General features: G+C 37.9%; 1 protein-coding gene across 2 annotated transcripts in view; it reads right to left on the bottom strand.

Annotated features, from left to right (window-relative positions):
* KDM1A (lysine demethylase 1A) overlaps positions 1 to 24,341 on the bottom strand; it is a 50,039-nt gene that overhangs the window by 19,988 nt on the left and 5,710 nt on the right. The window contains exons 2-7 of one of the 2 annotated variants that reach the window (XM_080921933.1): positions 22,425 to 22,590; positions 9,378 to 9,437; positions 4,250 to 4,383; positions 1,756 to 1,834; positions 785 to 877; positions 6 to 112 (exon numbers count right to left, since the gene is read on the bottom strand). In XM_080921933.1, the coding sequence (XP_080778059.1) occupies positions 6 to 112; positions 785 to 877; positions 1,756 to 1,834; positions 4,250 to 4,383; positions 9,378 to 9,437; positions 22,425 to 22,590 (639 nt within the window). The remainder of the gene's footprint in view (positions 1 to 5; positions 113 to 784; positions 878 to 1,755; positions 1,835 to 4,249; positions 4,384 to 9,377; positions 9,438 to 22,424; positions 22,591 to 24,341) is intronic. The other variant, XM_080921934.1, reaches the window with a different exon arrangement.

Genomic DNA, 24,341 nt, shown 5'->3' on the forward strand with positions numbered 1-24,341 from the left:
CTTACCCTGGCTTCCAGAAGTGTGACATCCATCCCAAAACTTTGTAGTTGTCGAGCTGCTGCCAAGCCAGAAACACCTGAACCTATAATAATCACCTTTCCTGTCTTTTTAACTGAAAGGGAGAAAAGAGAACAAAAATTATAGCATTTTTTAAATTCTGGGTTTGTATTTTTTTTTCCTCTCACAAAACTTTTGCCTTTTAATGTAATGTCTCAAACAATTCAGTTACTTTCAAACTGTAGAGAATGTGGAGATTACAAACGTTAGAAACTTGTAGAAATTAATTCAATGCTGTAAGCTTGTAACTGAATATACAAGTTTGAGTCATATTAGTATTTTGAAGTTCTTCGGCCTAAACTCTCAGGAAGGCCTTCATAACTATACCAATGTGAGCCATTCTTTTCCAGAGTTTTATTTCTGTTTAAGTTAATATTCCTTTCTGAAAATATTACATTCTTTCTAGAATATCTTTGTCTCTTAGATTCCTGGCAGACATTGTTCACATAGCACGAACAGGGCAAACTCTTAGAAAGCAAAGGCGCCATAGAGGAAAGCCTCAAAACCTGCTTTTTTAAAACTGGAAATTATTCTTTCCCTAAAACCTTCTCAAACAAAAAATTCAAAGAAATGTTCATTCATTTAACATTTGACTCATAATCTTGAGAATATTTTCACTAATGGAAACATTAATAAAAGTAAAATGTCACTAGCACCACAAATATTAAACACAGGCCTAACAGTATTACTAAAAACTGCTTAATTCATTTGGTAGGTAAGTCCTTACTTGGTAAGGGTTTTATCCTCTTGTAGATGCCAAAGTTGATAAGACCATGGCGCTCTAAGTAACTGTGAACTCGGTGGACAAGTACAGTATCACCTGTAGAGTACATTAAAAACATCTTCATATTTTCAGCAGTTTAAACAAAAAGCTAGTTTAATTCTCCTCTCTCTAATGTGAAGTCATCCAGCACACAACTCAGGTGACCATTGGGTGTGTGATGTCTTTAGCAAACAAAGTCACAGAACTATCAGGTTGTAACATAGTACAAAATGTTCAACAAATGGGGGTTGGGAGAGATGGCTATTTGGTGACAGTTTCATGAAGTTGAGGCTGGCTTCAAACTTGCTACATAGCCAAGACTGACTTTGAACTAATAATCCTCCTGCTTCTACCCCAGAATGCTGAGGTCATGGGTATGTGCCCACATACCTGGCTAAACTGGCATTTTAAAGATATTATAAGCTGGAGAGATGGCTCAGCAATTAAGAGCACTGGCTAAGATTCTTGCAAGGATTCCCAGGCTCAATACCTAGCATTTACATGGTGGCTTACAAGTACCTATATTAAAATCTGATGCCATCTTCTGGTGTGCAGACATATATGTAGACAAAATACTCAAATACACAAACAAATCCTTTAAAAAGATATTACATTACAGATAGAGAGCAACCCTTTGCAAGTTAAGAACAATGTTCATATATTTTAGCAAAAACTTTCTAACATTTTGTTGGTAAACAGAAACAAAACCAGATAATTAGATAATCTAATACTAAAGTATTCCAACTGAGAATACTTTAACTGGGAAAACATGTAGAAATCTCTTAAATGCATACATCAATACAATTTACAGTTCAAGAAAACAAACAAAAACCAAGCTTTATAAAGGTCATTTCTGCATAGCACAAGATGAAATAAAATGCCAACAGAAGCCACAGGCTCCCAAGGGAACTTCTCCCCACAAACACAGTACTTACTGTTGTAAGGCGCTTCTAACTGTTGGAGAGTAGCTTCAAATGTCAGCTGAATCTTTGGGTTGTCCAACCATAATTGCAACTGTATTTAAATGACATAAGTTGCATTACACACCCATAGAAAAACATCACCTGACCAGTTGTAAATTTAAGACTTCAACTATGAATTGTATATTGTCATACACAGTGAGGGTTATAATACTGACAAGGAAGCTATTACCTAAAAAAAAACTACATTAATGAATTATTGAAGCTGGAGGCTATTTGACCTAAAAAGAGAAAAATGTCTAAATAACAAATAAGGAATAGCTAGCATTTAAATCTGGGGTTAAATAATTCAAGATACTGAACAGATTTAAAAACAAAACAAAACAAAAACCACATTGTTTTAACCATGCAGGTATCCAGGAGCTAAAAAGTGTCAACGAGAGCATCTCAGTTTGGGGCTGAACAAGCAAATGAGTTAGTAAATGGGTTAAGTGAAAAACACACAGAGACTATACTATGATTCTAGTTCTGAGACAAGCAAGCGAAGGTCCAGATGGAAAGCTCACAGGAGGTAAGATCTGCAGTGTGATAATGAAGTGAATGTATACACTGGACTCCTAGAGGAAAACAGTGGAGGAGGACCTTACATAACAGTGAGTTGGGAAGCATGTGACTACATAGGAGATACAGGAGAAAATCAGAATATATTACTGAAGCCAAGAAAGTAATGTTTAATTTAAGAAAGGAAAAAGGGGCCAGTGAATAATTCAAAGCTCACAGATAAAGAATGAAAAGATTACAACATAGTCAATGATTTTCAACGTGGGTTTTAACAGAAATTCTCTCTAAAATACACACTCTCTCTTATAAAATACAAAGCAGAATAGATACCATCATATTTAAAGTTTTCCTAAAAAATTAACAAACCTTGTTTTGTAGATTACGTTCTAACCAAGGAGTTAATTTGGTAAGACATACATAAATCAATTACGAAGCGTGTGACTAGAGCTACTCCACTGTTTGGAGAGCTACAATAGGAAAAGAATGCAATTTCTCCCACATACATGGATCAAAAGCTTGTCAACCTCACTGCTTCTTTCTCTTTCCATTCTAGGAAATAAAACTCTGTCTCAGTCTTATTCCAATTGTGCTCAAGTCACAGGAAAAGACCTAACTCAAGTCAGAAACAGATGCAGTCACTGCATAAGAAAGCAGTCACCAGCCAGAAACTACAACACTAACTTGGGCTAATTCTTCACCAAATCTTGAGACTGGGTCACAGAAAATGAACCAGATTAAACAGAAATTATTATATAAAACCATCACTCAAATGTAAGTAAAAAGCAAAAATGTCCATCAAATGAAATAAAACCAAGACAATTTTATGTAAAATTTCCTCCAGAAGCAAATATTACAGATATATACCTACTGATGCAAACATGAGACATATTTATAAACCAAGACGCTTCCATTCACTTACTCTACCCTGACTTTCCTGTGTTTCAAAAGTCCAGTATAACTGACCTGTCATCTTAACTATAGTATTCTGTGATCTAAATCTAGCAGTGGTTGTACAACCTAGTAACTAAATTGAAGAAACAAATTGAGATTCTATTTACATATGCTAGAAATGGTGCACATGGTAAGGATATTCCAGACACAGAACTAGAATACATTAAAACGAGTCAAGAGTTTAATTACAAAGAAAAGTTTAAGTTAATGAAATTATTGTCCAACTATCAAGAGAAATATTAAAAGATATTAATCATTAACTCTAGAGGAAGAAGGTAAACAAGAGTTATGGGTGCCTGTTTGTTTTTCTGAGACAGAGTAACCCTGACTGTCCTAACTCAATCTGTAGACCAAGCTGACCTCAACTCACAGAGATCGATTGACCTGTCTCTGCCTCCTCAGTGCTGGGATGAAAAGTGTGGGTCACCACAACCTGACTGAGGGTGCAACTGAGGGAAAGACAATAATTGCTTAATGTAATTTATATCCACTGGGGTCTGCCTGGGATATGGCTCAGGGTTAGAACACTGTCCTAGCATGTAAACAGTCAATCTCATCAGTTCTCCTGACTCCATCCCAAAAAGAGTTGAGACAAATTTTGTTCAATGTAGATTCTTAATGTATTTATGTGGTATGAGAAAGATTCTAAAAAAAATACATGCATACAAAAATGAAACTTTATGCACATTGGTTCCAGTACCCACTGGATAGCTCACAACAGCCTATAGCCCCTGCTCTGGGACAACCTTTGGCTTCCATAGACACCTGTGTATTCACATGCCAGTAATCACACAAGCAAACACGCACAAAACCAAAAACAATAAAATAATTCTTAAATACCTAAAGGAAAAGACAATTTATCTCTGGCAATAGTTTTATATGGAATAAATATATTTTAATATAAATTTTCTACCTTTCTATTTGTTTTCTGTGTTCCCAGTAACATTCATAAGTACTTTTCAAAATTCAAGTGAAATAAAGAGGCATAGACACTTACCGTGCGATTCCTGATGAACAGAAAAACCTTCTGTGTTTGCTGAGGCCCACTGATGATGTCTGGGAAACATGCTGCTTCCTGAGAGGTCATCCGGTCATGGGGTAGTCTGCTTTGAAAAGCTGCACCCTCCACACCTAGCAAAGGAAGCAGAGGACCACTAGAACAGTGCAAATGGGCAGAGACTACAATGATGAAACCTCAAATCCTTTTCTACCTGAAAACAGCTGAAAATTAAGCTTTGCCTAATTCACACACTGATACTGCCTTTTAAAAATCGTTCTTTAAAATTTTGCCTCAAAAGTTAAAATTTTAGCTTAACTCAAAGCTTAAAGTTTACAACAAGCCAATTAGAATATTTTCATCTACCAATCAGGTAAGACTGAAATTATATTCTAATTAAAATGAATATCATACAATAAAATTTAGAGAAAAAAAAACACACTAAGAGAGGCTAGGAGTAAAAATGTAATCACAAGCCTTCATTTGTGACTGAAGCATGAAATGGAATGTTAAAGGTTGAAAACTCAAAATCAGAAAATTACAATCAAGAGCCGGATGTATTAGTCCTCACTGTCTAGTGTTAGCAAGGGGGCAGAGAAATTAAGCAGACCATAATGGTTAAGTCAGAAGAAGGTCAATAATTTACTTTATTTCTGTCAGCAACATTAGAAATACTATACTATATGTAAGAATTGCTGCTACACATACACATCAGAGTATACACAGACACTACACATAAAATGAGTTGTTCTCAAATTATTTAAATTGGCTTTTAAATATTTTATAAGCTAGTAGATAAACCCATGTTTGTAAAGGATTTTTGGAAAGTCAGGCACATGCTGGCATTATAGCTCAACTATCTTAATTACACTACAGCAGCATCTGAACAGCCAACCAGGCCCGGGCACAGATCAGGAAAAGTGTCTGTGCTTAGCTCGCCCTAGCAAATTCCCATTCTGGAAACAGGAAAGAAACAAGAAAAGGTACAATTTTAGACTTTCTGAATTCAGTATCAAAAAGTTCGATAGTAAGTAAGAAAACAAGAAAAAGTTCCTATATGTAATATTAAAAGGTCATAAAACAATAAGTTAGAAGCAGTGTTAGAAGGGTTTTGTAAAGACTAGAACACAGCAAGTACAAATTTAACCCGAAGACAGTAAGTAGCTACCCTCCTAAGGGATGTTTCCATATAACAATTACCACTTAGAGAAACTAGTTGTTAACAAAAAGGCCAAGTAAAACTGCCCACTGCTGACAGAGTCCACACATTTTAAAATAACTATTCTCAGAGAGTAACACCATCCACCACTAGATAGATCTAAGGGCAAAAGCCCTGTGTTCCACATTACTAAATAAAATCAACAACCAATCCTAATTTAACTAACTCCAATCTAAAACCAAAGATTGTCAAACAATTAAAGGGATAAGAAAACAAGAGCTATACTGCTGCTGATGGTATGTGGTAATACTTGAGGAAGAAGCAGTGGTGGAGGAGGTGCTAGCAGGGACAGAAGTTTTATAAAATTATACAGCTTTGATGTCCCTGTCGTCTACCCCCAAACCAAAAACAAAAATCAAACTTTAAAATATCTTAACTCTTTATAATGAACAGTTATCTATTCATTACTGTTTAGTGCCTAGGCCAAATTTCTTTTTTTTTTTTTTTTAAAGATTTATTTATTATATATAAGTATATTGTAGCTATCTTTAGACACACCAGAAGAGGGCATCGAATACCATTACAGATGGTTGTGAGCCACCATGTGGTTACTGGGAATTGAACTCAGGACCTCTAGAAGAGCAGTCAGTGCTTTTAACCACTAGGCCATCTCTCCAGCCCTTAGGCCAAATTCTTAATAGGTTATAGTTCATGTGTTCACTATTAACATGAAAATAATGATCACTACCAAATCTGCATTAACCCCCCCCCCCCATTCCTTAGCTGACCATGGTGGTGCAGTCATAACGCCAGCATTCTAGAGGCTGAGGCAGGAGAATCATTCATTTATGGCCAGCCTGGGCTATATGACAAAACCCCACTGTAAACCCAACATAATATTAACAAAATTCTTCTTTGGCTTGCCAAAAATAATTTTCTTCCCTAGGTAATACTGCATTACACCCTGGCTTAAAAGACTTCTACTACAACAGATTATTTTTAATGAATGACAGCAAGAAAAAAATATATACATAAAAATCCCCCCAAAATTTCATATGACATTTGGTTCCAAGATGCAAGTGTTCTAAGGGAAAAATCGAATGAAAACCTCAGACACTTGGCTAACTTTGGGCATCTGAGGACTATGTAACAATTAAGATAAACTATTTACTTCACAGAGCAATTTCAAAGTACTTCTCTAAATCAGAATTCAAAAATATTACACAAATACAACTGAAGAAGCTAAAAAGATGCTATTAATACATCAGGAACAATACTGCTTTACAGGTCTCTCTTCCTGCTCTGACTATGATACCAAGTTCTCATGCTGAGACAGCCTCTAGAACCCTCAGTGAATGCTGACTGCTCAAGAGCACAGGCCCAAGCCTGGCTTTAAAAAAAAAAAAAAAATCAAATGATCTTTTTAAAAATTTAGAGATAGAATTTTACTTCAAATTTTACTTCAAAGAGTGAAAGCCATTATGAAAATTGGGTGACAAGATTAAAAAACAAATCTAGCCTTTTTTCAAAGGAAATGTTAATTTGGAACAAACTGTCCAGAAACTAAATCAAAACATCTTTTTTAGGTGTTTTGATTTAAGCTTTCCAGAATGAAGCAGCGACTATTCTGGATAATCCAACAACTCATACCAATCTCCTTTACAGGAAACCTGCTGACTTGGATAATGGCCTTTTTCTTTTCTTTTCTTTCTTTCTTTTCTTTTCTTTTCTTTTTTTTTTTTTAAGTAACCAATAGTACATAGAATTCAGAAGTAATCTGCACTTGGCTCTGGAATAATTTTCACTTCTATGTCTGGATACAATCTATTATTCTGGAAACTTAGAATGTTGCAAAGATGTTGTCTAAATTTTTAAAATGCCTCAGACTGCCTAGCTTCAGTCCTGTCCAACCCCTCATACAGTTAAGTTCCAGAATGGCTCTCCTGACTGAAATCACGCTGAACTACAATGTCCTTTCTAACCAGAAGCCATCACTGAAAACACACAAAACCTTCTTTTTTAAAGGAACAAGGTAGATCCTGCAGGGTGGGTCAACTAAGAAAGAAAAGAGCTGGGAAATAAGTTATTTTATGCCACAGAATTATTTGGCCCCAATTTTTATAAGATGCAAATGGTATTTTGACTAGTGTAAGCAACAGAAGAAAGGAGGCCTCCAAGTATCATTTGCCTTGATTACTGTTTAAATTAAAAAGGTAAATTAACAAGCTTTCAGACTGAAAATGAAATCAAAAGCCTCCTGGGATCTGGATCTACATTAAAAAAAATCTCTTCTTAAAATCAGCAGGTGTATCAGGTCCTACAAGTTTAAAATAAAAAGAGTAAAGACAGGAGGAGAAACGCAAAGTCATGAGTTCTCATACTTTATGTTTGTAGCAGATGCCTGCTATCAGCATGCAGAACAGTCTATCCATTAAGAAGCAAGGTCCCCGAGTTCTCATGTCACAGCTGTTAGCTTATTGCTGGCCAGCTCATTAAGATGCTTTGGTTTCTTTCAGGCTCTAACTCATGAACAGGAGATATACAACACTGTTTAAAGGCAGGAAACTAGACAAGATGACCTCAAGCTCCCTTCTAGCTCTAAGATTTAGAAAACAGACATCAACATGGATTTTAAGAAACCAAGATATAATTCTGGCTGTAAGAAACCCTCAGGATTACCTGGCTTCATATGGAAAAAAATGCTGTCCACTCAGGCATGTTTTAAACTGTTTCACATATGTATGCTTCTCAACATTGCAAAATCTAATGTAAGAAAGGGTTGGAGGATTCACAACATTCACCGCCTTCCTGGAAACACCCACAACTATGCTCTATAGTTTCACAGGACAGTCCACTGTTATACCAGCAATACAATATACTGTTTATTTAAGCAAAGATGAAAAGTTTCTAAAAACCAAACAAACAAAAAACAACAACAAGAAAACGTGGTTTCCTTGAAATTAAGACTCGATAGAGGCTGCCCCAATCAAGCTTCAAGGAAGATCTGCAGCACTCAGTAAAAGGCATCCTCTCTAAAGGAGAAATGTGCCCCTTTGAGATAAGCATGTCCTAATTATAAACCCCATGTCCTTGGAACAGTGTGGAAAGATCTCCACTTTGAACATAATACAAATCCCCTTGACTATCAACTACCAACTTCTCTATCTCCAAGGAACTACATCTGATCCAAAATAAAACACAAATATGTCCCGAACCTAAATCCGCTACAGACGAATATTTTAATCTATAATTAAGTGAGAGTTGACAACCTCCAATATTAAGTAATATATATTCCAATTTTCTCTAAGTGTCTAAAGAAACCAGCTTTTGGCCCTGGCACGCACACACTCACACTTCAACCACCAAAAGGATGAAATACAAACATGTTATTTCAGATTCTGGAAACAAGCTTAACTGTGCCAAATGATGGCCCTACAAATTCTTTACATTTCCCTAAAAGTCAAAATCCATTGTTTGGTCTGAAAAGAGAAATCCCTTTGAATATACTTTTTTTAAAGCAACTTTTATCCTAATAATTCAGCTGTAAAGTGATTACATATGATTAATTGGAAAAAGTGTCCAGCACCAATAATCATACCTAAGAAGGACATCAACTGCAGTCTAGTCCTAAAATACCTTAGCCTCGTTAAGACTTGAGTCCATGGTTTCTTGTCTGTGACTACTTCTATGTTTCTCTTTAAAGGTCCCATTATTCCCGAGAAAAGTACCCGCCATCTCCTCAAAAACATGAAGAATGGAGGGCTGAGATCGGCCTGAGGACTTCAACAGAGTTTGCTTGCCTTTGATCTGGCTATACTCTCCACTTACACTACTCTGTCCTGTGGGCTACGTTACCCCTGCGCTTCTGGCTACAATGAGAATACCATAGCCAAAAACACTTGCAAGCATCAATCACTCCCTGACCTGGCAGCTCTTGCTAAAGTGGCAAGCATCTAATGCCACCCTCACCTGATGCTTGGCCGTCTCCATACCCTCCAGAACTGTCGTCTTGAAGTCCTCCTGCTTGCCCTGTGGAAGGAAAGAGGAGAACTCAGGGACCTTACTCCATAAATTAAGATAATATCTGGACATAAAGGCCTAATAGCTGGTGATTCAAGAATTTACCACCAACTAGTAAACCCGTATCAGAGAGCTCCCTCTGTAATCAAGGCCCAGGGGATTACATCATCTTTTAAATTCTGGTCAGGACATTGCAACTTCACATGCTGATCCTTGTTGAAAGGCAGTAGAACGAAGTACACAGTATTTCTAATCCCTAAAATTTTGCTGCCAGTCTTATTTAGTAAATCTGGATGGGGATGGGAGGTGGATTCTAATATCCTTTAACTGACTGTTGCTATACTGAGAGTGTCTGACATGGGCTACAGAACCTGAAACTACCAACAATTCAGCATCAATTCAAGTCTCTTAATTTTCTATCTAAAAAGACAACAAGCAAATAACTGACAATCTTAGTTAGAAAGAAAGAATCCTGTCCTTATCACAGCAGGAGATGTAACTAAAAGATTCAGCACCAAAAGTAGTTTTCTTTTCCTTGCATACACAGTAGACAGGACGGGGCTGAATATTCCAGTGCTTCCTCAGTAAGGACATCATATGATCAGAGGCCAAGCTGCAGACACACGTCTGTGGGAGGATGGAGGCACTCAGGCAACACACTAGGGGAACATACACCTTAAGCTATATACTACGCCCAGATATTTTTAAAAAAGAAAAAACAAAAACAAAACTCCTCATGGTACTTTTTAGAACTTCAAGAATCAAAGCTTTAAATCCAATCAAAAAATATCATCAACAGACTGTCATCTACAATCTATCACCAAGACAGAAACCATGCTCTTAAGCTGCCAGCCCCCTGCTACACTTCAGGGAGATCACAGTGTGGCCTAGGAAAGCAGGAGAACACAATCTCCCAGTGATGTGAACTTAAGACAAACTTCATTATACAGTTTATTTTAAAATGTTCCCACAGACAGCAGATTGATTATCCTACCATAGAGTTTGAAGGGAGCAGTAAAGTCAAACAATTATAGCCCTTTATAAAATGTACCAAGGTCTATGAAACTGTAAATGACACCTCCATCCTAAAGAATATTAAGAGCTGAAATACAAGCAATAATGTTTGAAAACACTAATAAAATATGCTGGGAGGTGACAGACACTGTTTTAAAGATTTTCCTATGCTCTTGTCTAAAGGACCCACTAGGTTCTAGAAGTTTCTTCAGCTTAGACAAGTTACAATGTGTATGATTTGTTGTTTAGAGCCCCTAGGCAACAGCACATAAGCAAGATGAGAAGACTGAACTACTAAATGCAGTGTACAAACTAATCTTGAGAACACAGTCCCTACAGTTTAATTCAGAAATTCTCACTATTGGTATAATCTTTTTAGGAATAAAAGTGTTGTGAGTTTAAAAGAAAAGACATTGTTCATTTGTTTCCCAACAGAACTAAGGTAGGCAAAATATTAAACCCATTTTGGAAAAAAAAAGCAGGCTCATAACAGTAAACACAGTTTAAGATTAACACTGAACATTAGCTAGTCTCTCTCTAATGATGTTCCTAACGGCAAAACTGCAGGTTTCTTATCACAAAGATATCTTACTACTTAAAAAGAAGAAAAGAAAAGCAAAAGTACTTTTTTGTTTTTTGAGATGGGGTTTCACTATATACCTCTTGCTATCCTGGAACTCACTCTGTAGACCAGGCTGGCCTTGAACTTACAGAGAGCCCCTGCCTCTATCTCCAGAGAGCTAGGTTTAAAGGCCTGTGCCACCACAGGAGGCTACAAAAGCACTTTCAACTGGGCACTGAAACCCAATTATTCTACCCTTTCAATTCTTATCATGTCCTTTTCTCCAACTAAAATGCATGTCATACACTAAGCAAACTTGTTTCAGCTACAAGACTTGATTTTTCTATTCTCAGTGGTAGGCAACAAAAGAGATGTATTTCTTAGTCATGATTATTTTGCTACAAACAATGGTATGAAAAGAACAAGGTAAGGCAGCTTTTTCTTGCTTCTGCTTTTAAAATTACATTAAAAAATTCTTATAAAGACATTGGGTCAAGTACAGTAATGTAAGCCTAACCCCAACTACTTGAGAAGCTGAAGTGGGGACCAAATTCAGGTCCAGCCTAGTCTACATAGCAAAACTGTTTTTTAGGAAAAGATACTCTTACTGGCCCAACTTGAGACCCATTTCATAGGCAAGCACCAATCCCTGACACTATTAATGATACACTGCTATGCTTGCAGACAGAAGTCTAGCATGACTTGTCCTCTGAGAAGCTCCACCCAGCAGCTGACTCAGACAGATGCAGACTCCCACAGCCAGTGTGGAGCTTGGGGATTCCTATGGAAGAATAGGAGAAAGGAGTGCAGCAGCCCCCAAGGGGACAGGAACTCTACAGGAAGACCAACAGAGTCAACTAACCTGAATCCTTCTGGCTCTGAACCACCAACCAAAGAAATACACAGCCTGGGCCTAGGCCTCCCCACACTTATGTAGCAAATGTGCAGCTTGGTGTTCATATGTGTCCTGAACAACTAGAATAGGAGGCTGTCCCAAAAGCTGTTCCCTGTACATGGGATATGTTCTTCTAGCTAGGCTGCCTTGCCTGGCCTCAGTGGGAGAAGATGCACCCAGTTTCACAGAGACTTGATGTGTGGGGGGTAATACATAGGTGCTTTCACCCTCTCATAGGAGAAAGGGAGGGAGGATGGGGAGAATGATTGTGGAAGGGGGTAACTGGGAAAAGGGCAGTGAGGGGAATATAAAGTGAATAAGTAAAAATATATATAATTAATTTTTTAATTATAAAAAATAATGTAATTTGTTAAGAATACAGGTGAATTTAGAAGCTATCTAACATCCTGGAATATTTTTAAAAACTCTTTCATAATATAAAAAAAATCAAATCTAAAATATTATTTAAGTAAAGAAATAAGGGATAAATGTAAAAGGTAATATAAAACATAACTAGAACATGCTCAGTAAGATTTAGAAAGATTTATCCCTTGACCTCAAGGTTTACTTTGTTTAGAAGTAAATGATGTGGACATTTTCTAACCACAATATACTTGTGAAAAACAAAACAGCTGAGAAGAATCAATCTTTTTTCTTTTTTTTTTAAAGACAAGATCCCATGCACTCATTTGCTATATGTATCTGAAGATGACTGAATTTCTTCTGACCTACCTGCTGCTCCCAAGTGTTTGGATAACAGGCTTGCACCTCTGTTAAGCGAAGAGTAAGCCATATATCAACTAAGCTACATGGCTAGCCCCAAAAGAGTTGTTTGCTTGTTTGCAATGTTGGGAACTGAACGCTAGGCAAGTTTTCCATGACTGCTATATCCCCAGCCTGGATCATCTTTTTGTTTTATTCACTTCTAAACAAAGACAGGCTCTCATGTATTCCGTGGTGGTCTTGAACTGAGGATGGACTTGAACTCCTTCTTTTCCTTTCCAAATGCTGCTAGAAAGCACTCTGCTGACTGAGTTACAGCCTCAGTCCTGCCTGGTCGTCGTTAGTATTCTGGATGAACTCTTTTGAGACAGGGTCCACACAATGTGACCCTCTTTTACAAGGTTCAGAGTTGGAATTACAATCATGAACTGTTACGTCCAGCTCATCATTTTCTTCATATGGCACAGATGACTAACTAAACACCAAGAAAACTCTCCATCCAGGTAACATATACAAAATACTTGTATGACCTGGAATTCTCCAGACCTCAGGACTCTGTTCCTAACATGTGAAAGCAAACAGGCATAGTTATCTTCACTAAGCACAAGTTCAAGATAAAAACTGAAAATACCAAAAGCAACTTTTTGGTGTCACTGCTTTCTGTTTTCATCTCATGCACAATATATGCACAAAAAGAATTCCTAAAGCACTTAAGACTCATGACTTAGGGCATGTGTGTACAACTTCTCCAAATCAAGAATCAGTCTTTGGCTTATTACCTGTACCTGTGGGGCTGTCCCCTTCAGAGTTCAATCACTAGATGCTTCTTCATCTTGATTCACTCACTCAAGGGACCATTTTTCCACCATCTTAAACAGAAGTCAGTATTGACCTTCAAACAGTCATATACGTGAAGGTGAAAATCACCAGTTTGCTGATTCCAAAAACTTCCTATTTTTGACTTATTTCTTGGAATTACATCTACATTTGTAACTTCTAAATATCTTGACAAACTTCTAAATCATCTTGGAAGAATGACTTTTTCAGAAATGAGATGTCAACCTAGTAATCTCATACACTGACAAAATAAGCTTCGAAATACAAATGTGCATTTCAAAAGTAAAAAAAAAAACATTAAAACTCTTCTCTGAACACACAAATCTCCATTTTATTAACAATTAGTGGAATTTTATGTTTAATAATTTCATAATTTAGTGTTTAATGGATGTTTATCCCAAGCTGCTCAACAATACAGAAATAAGATAGCACAGCAGTGCTTGCCCATAAAGCAACTTAAAAAAAAATGAAACAAGTGAACAGACTGGAGGGCCAGGGTCATTTTCTTCTGTACAGGTCCTGAGGCACTAGATAGACTGAGAGGCTCAAAACATCCATAGGCAGGGAGAAAATCAAATGCAGTGCACCGAGGACAGCAGAGTACACACTTAACTAAGAAGATGGTGTGGAACAGTGGTGGGGACCACAGAGTTGGTCAACTTCTAGGCATATCCAGTTTGTAATCCACAAGCCACATGGGGCAGCAAAGAGCCATGAATGTGCCCCCACACCCCCAAAAGAGCTAAACTTAAATAATTATGAGTGCTTCCCACAATTATTTTTGTGACTCAAGTATAGTTCTCAAGTGTGAACTTTGTAGGTGGTTGTTGGGTTTCAGGAATGAATAGCTGAGGTGCATATTTAACATACCAAAGAGGACTCGGAGGCATCCCTCAGTCCTTACCTGGCCATACCCCACTCTCTATCCTGAACTTTCTAGCCCAAGGGCTAAGGTTTCCCCTCCCTATATAATCCAGACATTTTGATTCCTCCTTCCCTTCCTCCCTCCCTCTCTGCATTTTCTCTCTCCTTGGTTGTGCAGGCATATCCCCTCCCCATGGTGACTTCCCTGGCCTAGTTCCTTGGGACCAGTGAACCTGCCCAAGAGCTGTTTCCCGATAAACTGTCTTTATATACTTTAAAGTATATAAATTATTCAAAAGTATTGAACTGACTCATTTCATGGGCAGAGAATAATTTATCAAAGGTAATGTCAAATCATTGTGTCAAAACCTTGGACACTCTGAAACCTAATCTTGATCTCAGCACTAATGGAAGAAAACTGATCTTTAGCAAGAAGGCAGTAGAACAAATTGTATTTTAATTAAACTCATCTGATCACTTTGTAACAGATGTCTTGGGAGGAAGGATGACCTAGCAAAAGAAAAATCAATTAAAAAGCAACAAAATAATTTATATGTAAGGTGAAATAACTTGAAACAAAATGAGTAAGTAAACAACACTTAGTAAATCAAAAAGGCTGTGCACATGAGGGTGTAAATTAATAAAGTAAATACTATTTCATTTTAATTTAGGAGAATGGTAATACAATAAATAAAACAGAAAGAGATAAGCTGAAATGGAATTCTAAAGATATCTGGAAATTATAGCACATAAAAGAAACAATAAATCTAAAGATTTAAAAACTATGGAGATAAAAAGAGGCTAAGCAAGTTGGAGCTTATAAATAATTGTATGACTGATCTTAGGACAGTAAACAATGTCATAACTTCAAAAATCAAACCAACAGACACAATGACCAAACAAAAGTTTAAACATTAAGAAAGTGGGATGTAAGACCACTGTGTGAGTAAAGGCACTTGCTGCCAGATGTGATGACTTCAAGGGACCTCTATGGTGGATAAAAGAACTGAGCCCTGCACATTTGCCCTATTCTGTGCCACACAGGCACATGCACATAAAATAAAGATTGAGAGTGGAGCTGGAGAGATGGCTCAGTGGTTAAGAGCACTGACTGCTCTTCCAGAGGTCCTGAGTTCAATTCCCAGCAAACCACATGGTGGCTCCCAACTATCTGTAATGGGATCGGATGCTCTCTTCTGGCATGCAGGTCTACATGCTGATAGAATGCTAATATATGTAAAATAAATAAATCTTTTTTAAAAATGGAACATAGTCGCTGCTTTGTACTACCTTTCTGCTATCTCCATATTAAGAAGTGACTTTAAAAACACCATTAAAAAGCTGGTCTGCCTTTACCCACCACTGGGGAGTCAGAGGCAGGTGGATCTCTTTGAATTCCAAACCAGTCTGATAAACATAGTGAGTTCCAGAAGAACCAGGAAATTATAGAAAGATCCAATCTCAAAAATCAAAAAAAAAAAAAAAAAACAAAACAAAACAAAGAAAATCAACAATAACAAAAACCAAAACAAGCATCAACAAAAACATTCAATAGGCTGGAGATAAAGATTCCTAGTTTTCTGGCAGGACCTGAGGTAGACACATTAAGTGACTCAAAACTGCCTGTAATTCCCATTTCAGGAGATCATATTGATACATTAAATTAAAAAATGTAGAATTAAACTCACTACATTTCTACTACCTATTTGACCCAGTTTCGTACAGAATAATGATCTATGTTTGTTAGAATAAATGCAAAATGAAGTAAATGAGATTCACAGAGGTAGCAAAAATAACCAGAAACACAACAGAAACCTTTTAACGTTGTTCCTGATGGTCTGTATTTGAGCAATAATATCATTCTAAATAAAATTCACACATTTCAATTGGAACAGCAATCCTAGAGTTACACTATCATTAAAAAGATGAACTAAAACAGGCAACGTTCATAATGTCTAGAACTAAGAAAAGGTTATGCTGAAAGCCGGATCTCCTTCTTCAGCATGCCAGAAGGAACAGAAGTCAGAAACAGCAGGAGCCATAGATACAAAGTAAGAAGTCAGCACAAAGCTGCTAAGGAAAGCAAACCTTGTAGAAATCAGAAAGGCAATTTTTACACACTATTTTCCCATATTCAACAGTAGAAAATTTCCTGATCCTTACTTTTATGCAAAGTCTTGATTCTTGGTGTAGTTTTTAAAATGCTCCAAAGGAAATGTGTAAGTCTAATTCTCTATTATGCTGCCTAACTACAAGTTTAAGGTGTCTGAGTAGGAGGGGGAAAAAAAACCCACAAAACTTACTTTTCTTATTTACCTGTTTTTAAAATGGACAATATCAAACTTTATTCTGGTGCCACTATTAAAAGTACCACTGTAACATTCCGTACCAGATATTTACTATTATATTTCAGAGTTGCATGTATCTGATTAACAATGAGGTACTGAAATGGCTTTCCAGTTTCCAGAATGAGCTATATAGTCTATAATCTGACGTGAATTTTCTTCTGACTAAAATATTAATCTATCCTATTACTAGTTTAACTTTATTGTTCAGCACTGTGAACATCTGAATGATTAGTAGGTTAACAATCCCTGAAGAAAAAGAGCCTGGGACAACCAAGCTTGCCACCCTGGAAGCAGCCCAGAGCTCCAGCTAAAGAAAGCTGGAGTCCTACATAGGACCACAGGCTGTGTGGGAGTAAGTCCAAGACAGAACACCCTCAAAGACAACCGCCAGTGCTATGAGGCTCACAACAGGGAGCTAAACCTATGATGACCATCAGTCTGGTGCTCACATAGGTTTGGGGGGGCGATTATGCCCAAAACGACCCTTGCCAGGTGCCATAATGCATAAGCAGAGCACAGTACTCCTGAGACAACCCAGACACTCAGAGACCCCAGTGCCAGTAGGAAGAGCAAGTGAGTGGGAGAACTGGGAGAGAAAGAGAACAGAAGATGTGTGCACAGTGAGGAGAGGCAGAACTAGAGATCAGAGGGGAGTGAGGACAGCTTGATGTGAGGAGCTGGTGATGCCACCTGGAACAATGGGGTCCTGGCCTGTGCTGCTACCAGGAGCCATGTCTGGGTCCCTGGCCCTGCAGTAGCAGGTGTCAGCTACCATCAAAGGCCAGGCAGAAGTCCCTGGTCTGGGCTGCCACTTGGGGGCATGGGCAGAACTGGCCTAAACTCTCACCTGGGCATCCTAAGGAAGCTGGCCCTTCCCCTCACCAGCTACAGCACTCAGGATAGTGGGACCTGCACTTCGCCTGGGCAGCACAGCAGGGTCACAGATGAGTCAACCCCAAGGGCATAAATGTGGGAGAGCTGACCTCACCACATGTCTTCTGTGTCTGAATGCACCCACACACACATGCCCCTTGCCACCTATAGTAGGCAGAAGAGCTGGCCCCAAGTCATCAGAGCTCATCAGAGTAGAAGAACTGGTCTGCCCCCTCACCTATTGCAGCACTCTAGAAAGTTAGCCAGCAGACAGCTCTAATACTTCTCAGGCCCAGATCTGGGGATTTGAATTCGCCCACCCCAACATCTACCCCAATGATAAACTGAACATGAAGAAGCTAGTTCAAAACTACAGGATCTCCATGACATAGAGCAACAACAGAATAACCAGTGAGGTTCTAGCATTGATAAACAACAGAAGCCAGAGGCCTCGTACCAGACCAATGAGTCACTGCAATGAACATTTGTAAGCAAAACCTTGTGAACAAAAGTGTACACCATGGGACACATTGTGACATACTACAGCTTCCACAAGGAGATTTCCTTTCAGTTTTAGAGGAAGTTGCAAGGATGGAAGGCAGATACTAGAGAGGGAGATGAGAGGGACCGAGGTACACAATGTGAAATATGCGCGTGAGCACACACACACACACACACACACACACACAAACACTAAATAAAAAGTTAAAAAACAAGACAATTTCTCTACAGATTGCAATTTAAAGCACCGTTTTGTAAAACTCATTTTCACTTGTTTTGCCCACAATAGAACTGTAAATCACATAGCATAAAATATATTACCTTCCACAATTAAAAAAAAAAATGGAAGCAGGATAATCTAAGGCCAAACATAGTACTCAAAGGTTCCTCTTACCAGTCAAAAGCAATTTAACAGTTCAAAATCAAGAATTTAAAACCACTTTATAAAAACCTAACATCAGTTCTTCGTGTTTAACATAAAATTTTCAAAATCCAATCTAGGACAGAAACATTAGCTTGCAAACAATTTCTTAAAGATCTATGATACAACATGGTGACTATAGTAAACAACAATCAACAAGCTGTGTTCTTTTAAAAAAAAATGCCAAGAGTATATGTTAAGTAGCCGTTTCATACAAACGATCTTATCAAGGTAACCTCACTAGATTCTGACACTCTACAAATACACATACTTCAAAACAGATTGTAGCTAGCAAAGTCATACAATTTTATCTACCACTTTAAAAAATTAAGTGAACTTCTCAATTCTCACTACAGTTTTCTTTAAATAATTGTATTGTGGTACTTCACCCTACAGCCAACTAGCTGCTGATAATATGTGTAGCCCTTTGGACTGGATATAATCTTTTTTTTTTTTTTTTTAATAATTCTTAGGCTACAGAACTCCACTTGCAACAAAGGATTAAAACTGTATGAAGAGTTGTGTGTTAAATACAGTGAATAAGGAATTATTACATTTGAAGGAATTTTGTTGATACAGGTTGTTCTATGTAGCCCTGTCTTGGAATTCACTGACCAGACTGGCCTGGAATACAAAGAGATCCACCGGCCTCTGCTTCCTGAGTGCTGGGATTAAAGGTGTGTGCTTCCACCCATTTTTAACATGCTTTTACTAAATTTTCATAAATGTCTCAAGTTATGCACAACAAAATACTCAAAATATTATCTTCCTAAGGTAGAGTGAAAATATAAAACCAGCACCTATGTAGTAAGGCAGTAGGGACAGGACAAGTGATGCTTCTGTAAATTAAAGGGTTAGCAGCAGCAGAGCAGCTAACAGGGTAAAGACTGAAAATGTCAAGGGATGATCTGAAGTACATGAAACAAGCTGAGACAAGCTCCAACACAGTGTATTTCTAACAGAACCCAGTTGAGGTCACCCGAATGAGTCCTCCATTACAGAAGCTCCACATTAACCGATACATGCAACCCAAAGGCTGTATGCTCCCAATTCGTCCAAGACTTATAGTTTAATCTTCACAGAAAAAATACTTAGGAAATGAAACAAAGCCATCATTTGTCAAACCAAATATAACCAACATGGAAATGTTAAGAAAACAAAAGAATATAAGTTTAAATATAAGCAACAGCTATTTAAAAATGTGTGTGTTACTCATGACTCTTAATAGGTCTACAATACCATAGTGCAATAGTCAAAAAAAGGAGGGAAGGGGTGTTAAGCCCAAAGAGGTAATAACTTCATCCTAATAAAATAAATCTAAGCCAACAACATGAAACAAATAAAACCTCTTTTTTTCATTTTAAAAAATTAACTGGAAGCTGGAGTATCACTTAGCATAAGAAAGGCACCCCAAGACAAAACAACTCTCATGACACTTTAATCTCTCTATGCTTTTAGTCCCCTTAACAGATTGCCTTTCTACAAGTATCTCATTGTCATCCTTCCACTCTAAAGAACCTCAGACACATAGCTGGTAGAATGCAGGTCTGGCTAGGTGGAGGCCCTTCCTTAAATCCCAAAACAAAACAACCTTGGTACTCACTACCTCCAACTAGACAGTCAAACCAGGCTTTCTACAATATGGCTTCAATGGAGAGGTCCTAACTTACTTCATTTTAGAACAGGTAGCCATGTTCGGCCTTAAGTTTCAATTTCCCAGAAGGACAGCCCAAACTTCTTGGGAAAACCACAAAGTCAGTCATCAACTGCCCTGACATCTGGCCAGAGGCTTAGAACAAATATGAAAATGTACCTAAAAGGTAACCCTCTCTCCCTCAAGGTACAAACCAATCAGAAGTGTACAAATATCCTGTAAGCTCAAAAATCCTGTTGAAGGTGACCTAACTGCAACTGAAAAGCCATTACTGGCTTTAAGAGGGCCTACAAGATTCCCTCATGGTTGCCACCATTTTGCTTTGATAGCTGACCTCCTCATGCTGTTTCTGCAGAAAAAAAAAAAAATGTTCTTCGTCTTTGCATACTATTTGAGTCTGGGATCTTTCAGCAGTTTTTGGACCCTTACACTAAGACCACAAAATACCACACCAAAAAACAACGTCTAGCGTATCAGATCACCACTGTACAATATTAAACTCTTTAGGCTGAGGGATGGATCTGTAGCCTGATGAGTTATGACAAGCATTTCACAGCAGATACCCAGCAAAGGCAGAAGAAAAAGAATCAGAAATCATATTAGAGATAAAAAAGAAGAAAAGGAGATACAGACTGAACAAAGACAAGAAAGTTAAATACAAAAAATTTGGGACGGGGAGGAGGACAATGTAATGAGAAGGTGTTGCTGAGAAGGCTCTGCTGCCTACAAAGGTGTGCCACCAAGACTAGAAGGCTTCAAATGTGGAGTTGCCTGATAAAGTATTTTAAGGCAGTCTTAAGACAAACAAACCCCTGAATATTGGGATGAACTGAATCCAGAATTTAATCTTTCTTTTTTTAGAAAGTATTTTTATAATATCTTATTTCAATTGTACAAGTTATTTTTGAGAGTTTTGGACAAAACCTAAACCTAAATTTACACTAACAATTGATTTTTTAATATTCTCAAATAGAGTAACAGCATTAATGGTGGTTTTTTAAAAATATGTAAGCTCTGGTAATTTAAAGTAACATCAAAGAGGATTTTTTGGGGGAGGTGGATAAAATAAATAAAAAGATGCTAAAGATCCTGATTCATAAGCTAAAACTTGTCAAAATAAGTTTTAGTCTGGGTAACAATGAAAGTAATAAAAAGACAGCAGATGGGGCCTGAAATAAGCATCCTATTTTAAAGGTACAGGACTAAAAAATTGGTAAAGTACAGTGCCTGTAGCTAACAGAAATTGTAAGTCATTTTAAGGAGAACACTGTGATTGTTCAAAGTAAAAATGAGTTAATGATATGTTACTCAAAGCAGAAAACACAAAAAGCCAATTAAGACTCCTGTTCTACATTGTCTTTCCAAAACAAAACTGATTAGGAAGGACGTCAACAGAAAGTTAGGACTCAAGGTTGACAATATTTATGAGGCCTTTTTTTTTTTAAAGATAGGGTTTCTCTGTGTCTTTAAAGATCGGATTCTCTTCATGGCCTTTTCTTTTTATGTGTGAGTTAGTGCAGATCACATGAAGGGGCAGGGGAACAAGTGCATATAAACGCCAGAGTTAACAGTGGCTGTCTTCCTCAGTCACTATCTTATTTTTTGAGACAGTCTCACTGAACCTGGAGCTGGCATATTCAGCTGGGCTGTGTGTCCATCAAACCTCAGCAATGACTGTGTCTCTGCATCCTCAGCACATAGATTACAGACTCACATTCGACCACACTCAGCTTTTACACAGGTTTTAGCAAATGAACTTGGGTCCTTGTGACCTACACAACAATCACTTGACTGAACATCTCCTATAGTAGTCCCTTATATCATTCCTTTGATTACAAGACCCTACAACTAAAATTACAGGATATTAGGCCTGTTCCTTTTAACTTCAAAATGTTATATATGTTAACATATATGTTTACCAGGAAAAGGTTTTTATTAATGAGTATGTGTAAATAAAAATCAAAACTTTAAGCTGTGAATTCAAGTTGTCAAGACTGACTAGCTCTATGCATCTGATGTTCTTTGCTTTCTCTAAGCATTTCTTTTCTTCTAATTCTAACCCACTGATGTTGCTACTATCCATCACCATCCTTTGCTTCCTTCAGACAAAAACAAAAAGATGATCAGCGGCACTATTTATACATGTGCACACACATGCATATAAACACATAAAAAGACTGCAAAGAGTCCCAGCATCAGAATAAACCAAAAATGAAGACATAGATAAACACTGCAAGGTAAGACCAAAACAACTGACTCTTGTTTCTAAGATAAAACAAACTATGGTTGGTCATCACAACTTACCAGATGGCTCTTCCGGCTCACTTTCATTTTCTTCCTCAGGTGGGGCTTGAGGAGGTGGGGGGGGAAGCTTCTTCTCCTTCTCTGCTTTGGCATTTCTTTCTTCTTCTGAATAATACTCATCTTCTGAGAGGTTGGCCAAGCTTTCATCCATTTCTCTGTATTCTACCTATATGGAGATTATACCAGAAAAAAAAAAAATACAGTGAGAATCTTAATCAGGGGTTCTATTTGGAACCATTGATGGCTTTCAAACTTCAAACTTTAAAGAAATAACAATGATCAAGCCAATTTGTAATAGTTACTAAAGACAAAATGCCTCAAGAAAGGTATCATTCAGGTTTAGCCCTATCTGTAACTTTTACATCCCAATACTGGCACATCTCTGACTCAAGAGCTCATCCTATAGGGTTTTTTTCTCAGTGTGTACATTATCATGCTCACATACTGAAAGTATCAATTAAAATGGCCCTACACAGACAATTTGATGGCCAGTCTACATAGCCTACATAAAGACACCCTGGTCTCAACATACCATGGACTGAGAATTTAGTTCAGGTATTATTTTCTATTCCTACTGTGACCACTTTGGATTTTTTTAATTTTCTGCTTTTTGCTATTATTTGTCTCTTTAATTGACATACTGATAACCCAGCCTAGCTTGTTAGACCTGCCAGGGCCCAGGCCTTAACCCTGACATCTTCAGTAACACCTTTATAAAAAAGGCTAAACTAATTTTGATTATGTAATTTCATGATATTTTTAAGATAGGCTCCACACTAGACAATCTTCAAGCAATAAAAGTGCTATATATACCTCAAAACTCAAAAGCAAAGTCTGTCTACAGTGTAGGAATGACCATCCCCCACACATTGTATCAAATGGCTTGTAGGTGTATCCCTCTATTTTTAATTGTTAATTGTCAGGCCCACAACCAGCTTTCTATATGTAAACAACCCACTACCAGCTTTCTATATGTAAAATGCGTGTCCTTCCTCACCAGATTCTGAGATTATCATGCTAAAAAGCAAGCTGCAATGAAGGTCTTATAAGAAGCCATCAACACAGCCAAAGGACAACCCAAAGAGATGGATTTAGTTGTCCCGCAGCTGACTGGTTCAGATTGGAATGTGGCTTTTTGGAGAATAAAGAGCTGAGGGAGGGGAGAAAGAGATGAATGGGCAAGAGGAGCCAGAGCAGGAAGAGAATGAAATGGAATTTAAGAGATACAAGTAACTTAGAGACTCTCAGTACTAAATGAGGGTGACCTTAGCCAAAATGCCCCAATCTCTCTTGGGGAAACGGAACTCAAAGAGTCCACCTCCAGTAGATGATAGACAGGGCCTCCAGTAGAGGGACTGGGTTACTAACTCCCAGTCAAAATTTCTGACCCAGAATTGTTCCTGTCTAAAAAGAACTGCAGGGACAAAAATGAAGAAGACACTGAAGGAAAGGTGGTTCAATGACAGGCCCAACTTGAGATCCATCAGAAGGGGGCGGCACCAAGACCTGACACTATTACTGATGCTGTGGCTGTCCTCTGAGAAGCCCTACCAGAAGCTGACTGAGACAAAAGCAGATACTTACACCCAGCCACTGGACTAAAATCAGGAACCCATATGGTCAAATCAGGGGAAGGCTTTTAAAGAAGCTTAAGGGGCGGGTGACCCCATAGGAAGACTAGCAGTCTCAACTAATCCAGCCCCAGGGAGCTCCCAGAGACTGAGTAACCACCCTGAAGCACACACAGCCTGTTAAAGGCCTCAGCATAGAGGTCTGCCTAGTCTGGCCTCAGTGGAAGATGCACTTAATCCTCAAGAGACTTGAGATCCCAGGGAAGGGGGTTAGGGGGTAAAAAGCACCCTCTCAGAAGCATGGGGGAGGAGGAATGGGATGAGGAGTTGTGGGAAGGAGGAACAG

The sequence above is a fragment of the Micromys minutus genome (assembly GCF_963924665.1).
Source record: "Micromys minutus genome assembly, chromosome: 9".
NCBI lineage: Eukaryota > Metazoa > Chordata > Mammalia > Rodentia > Muridae > Micromys > Micromys minutus.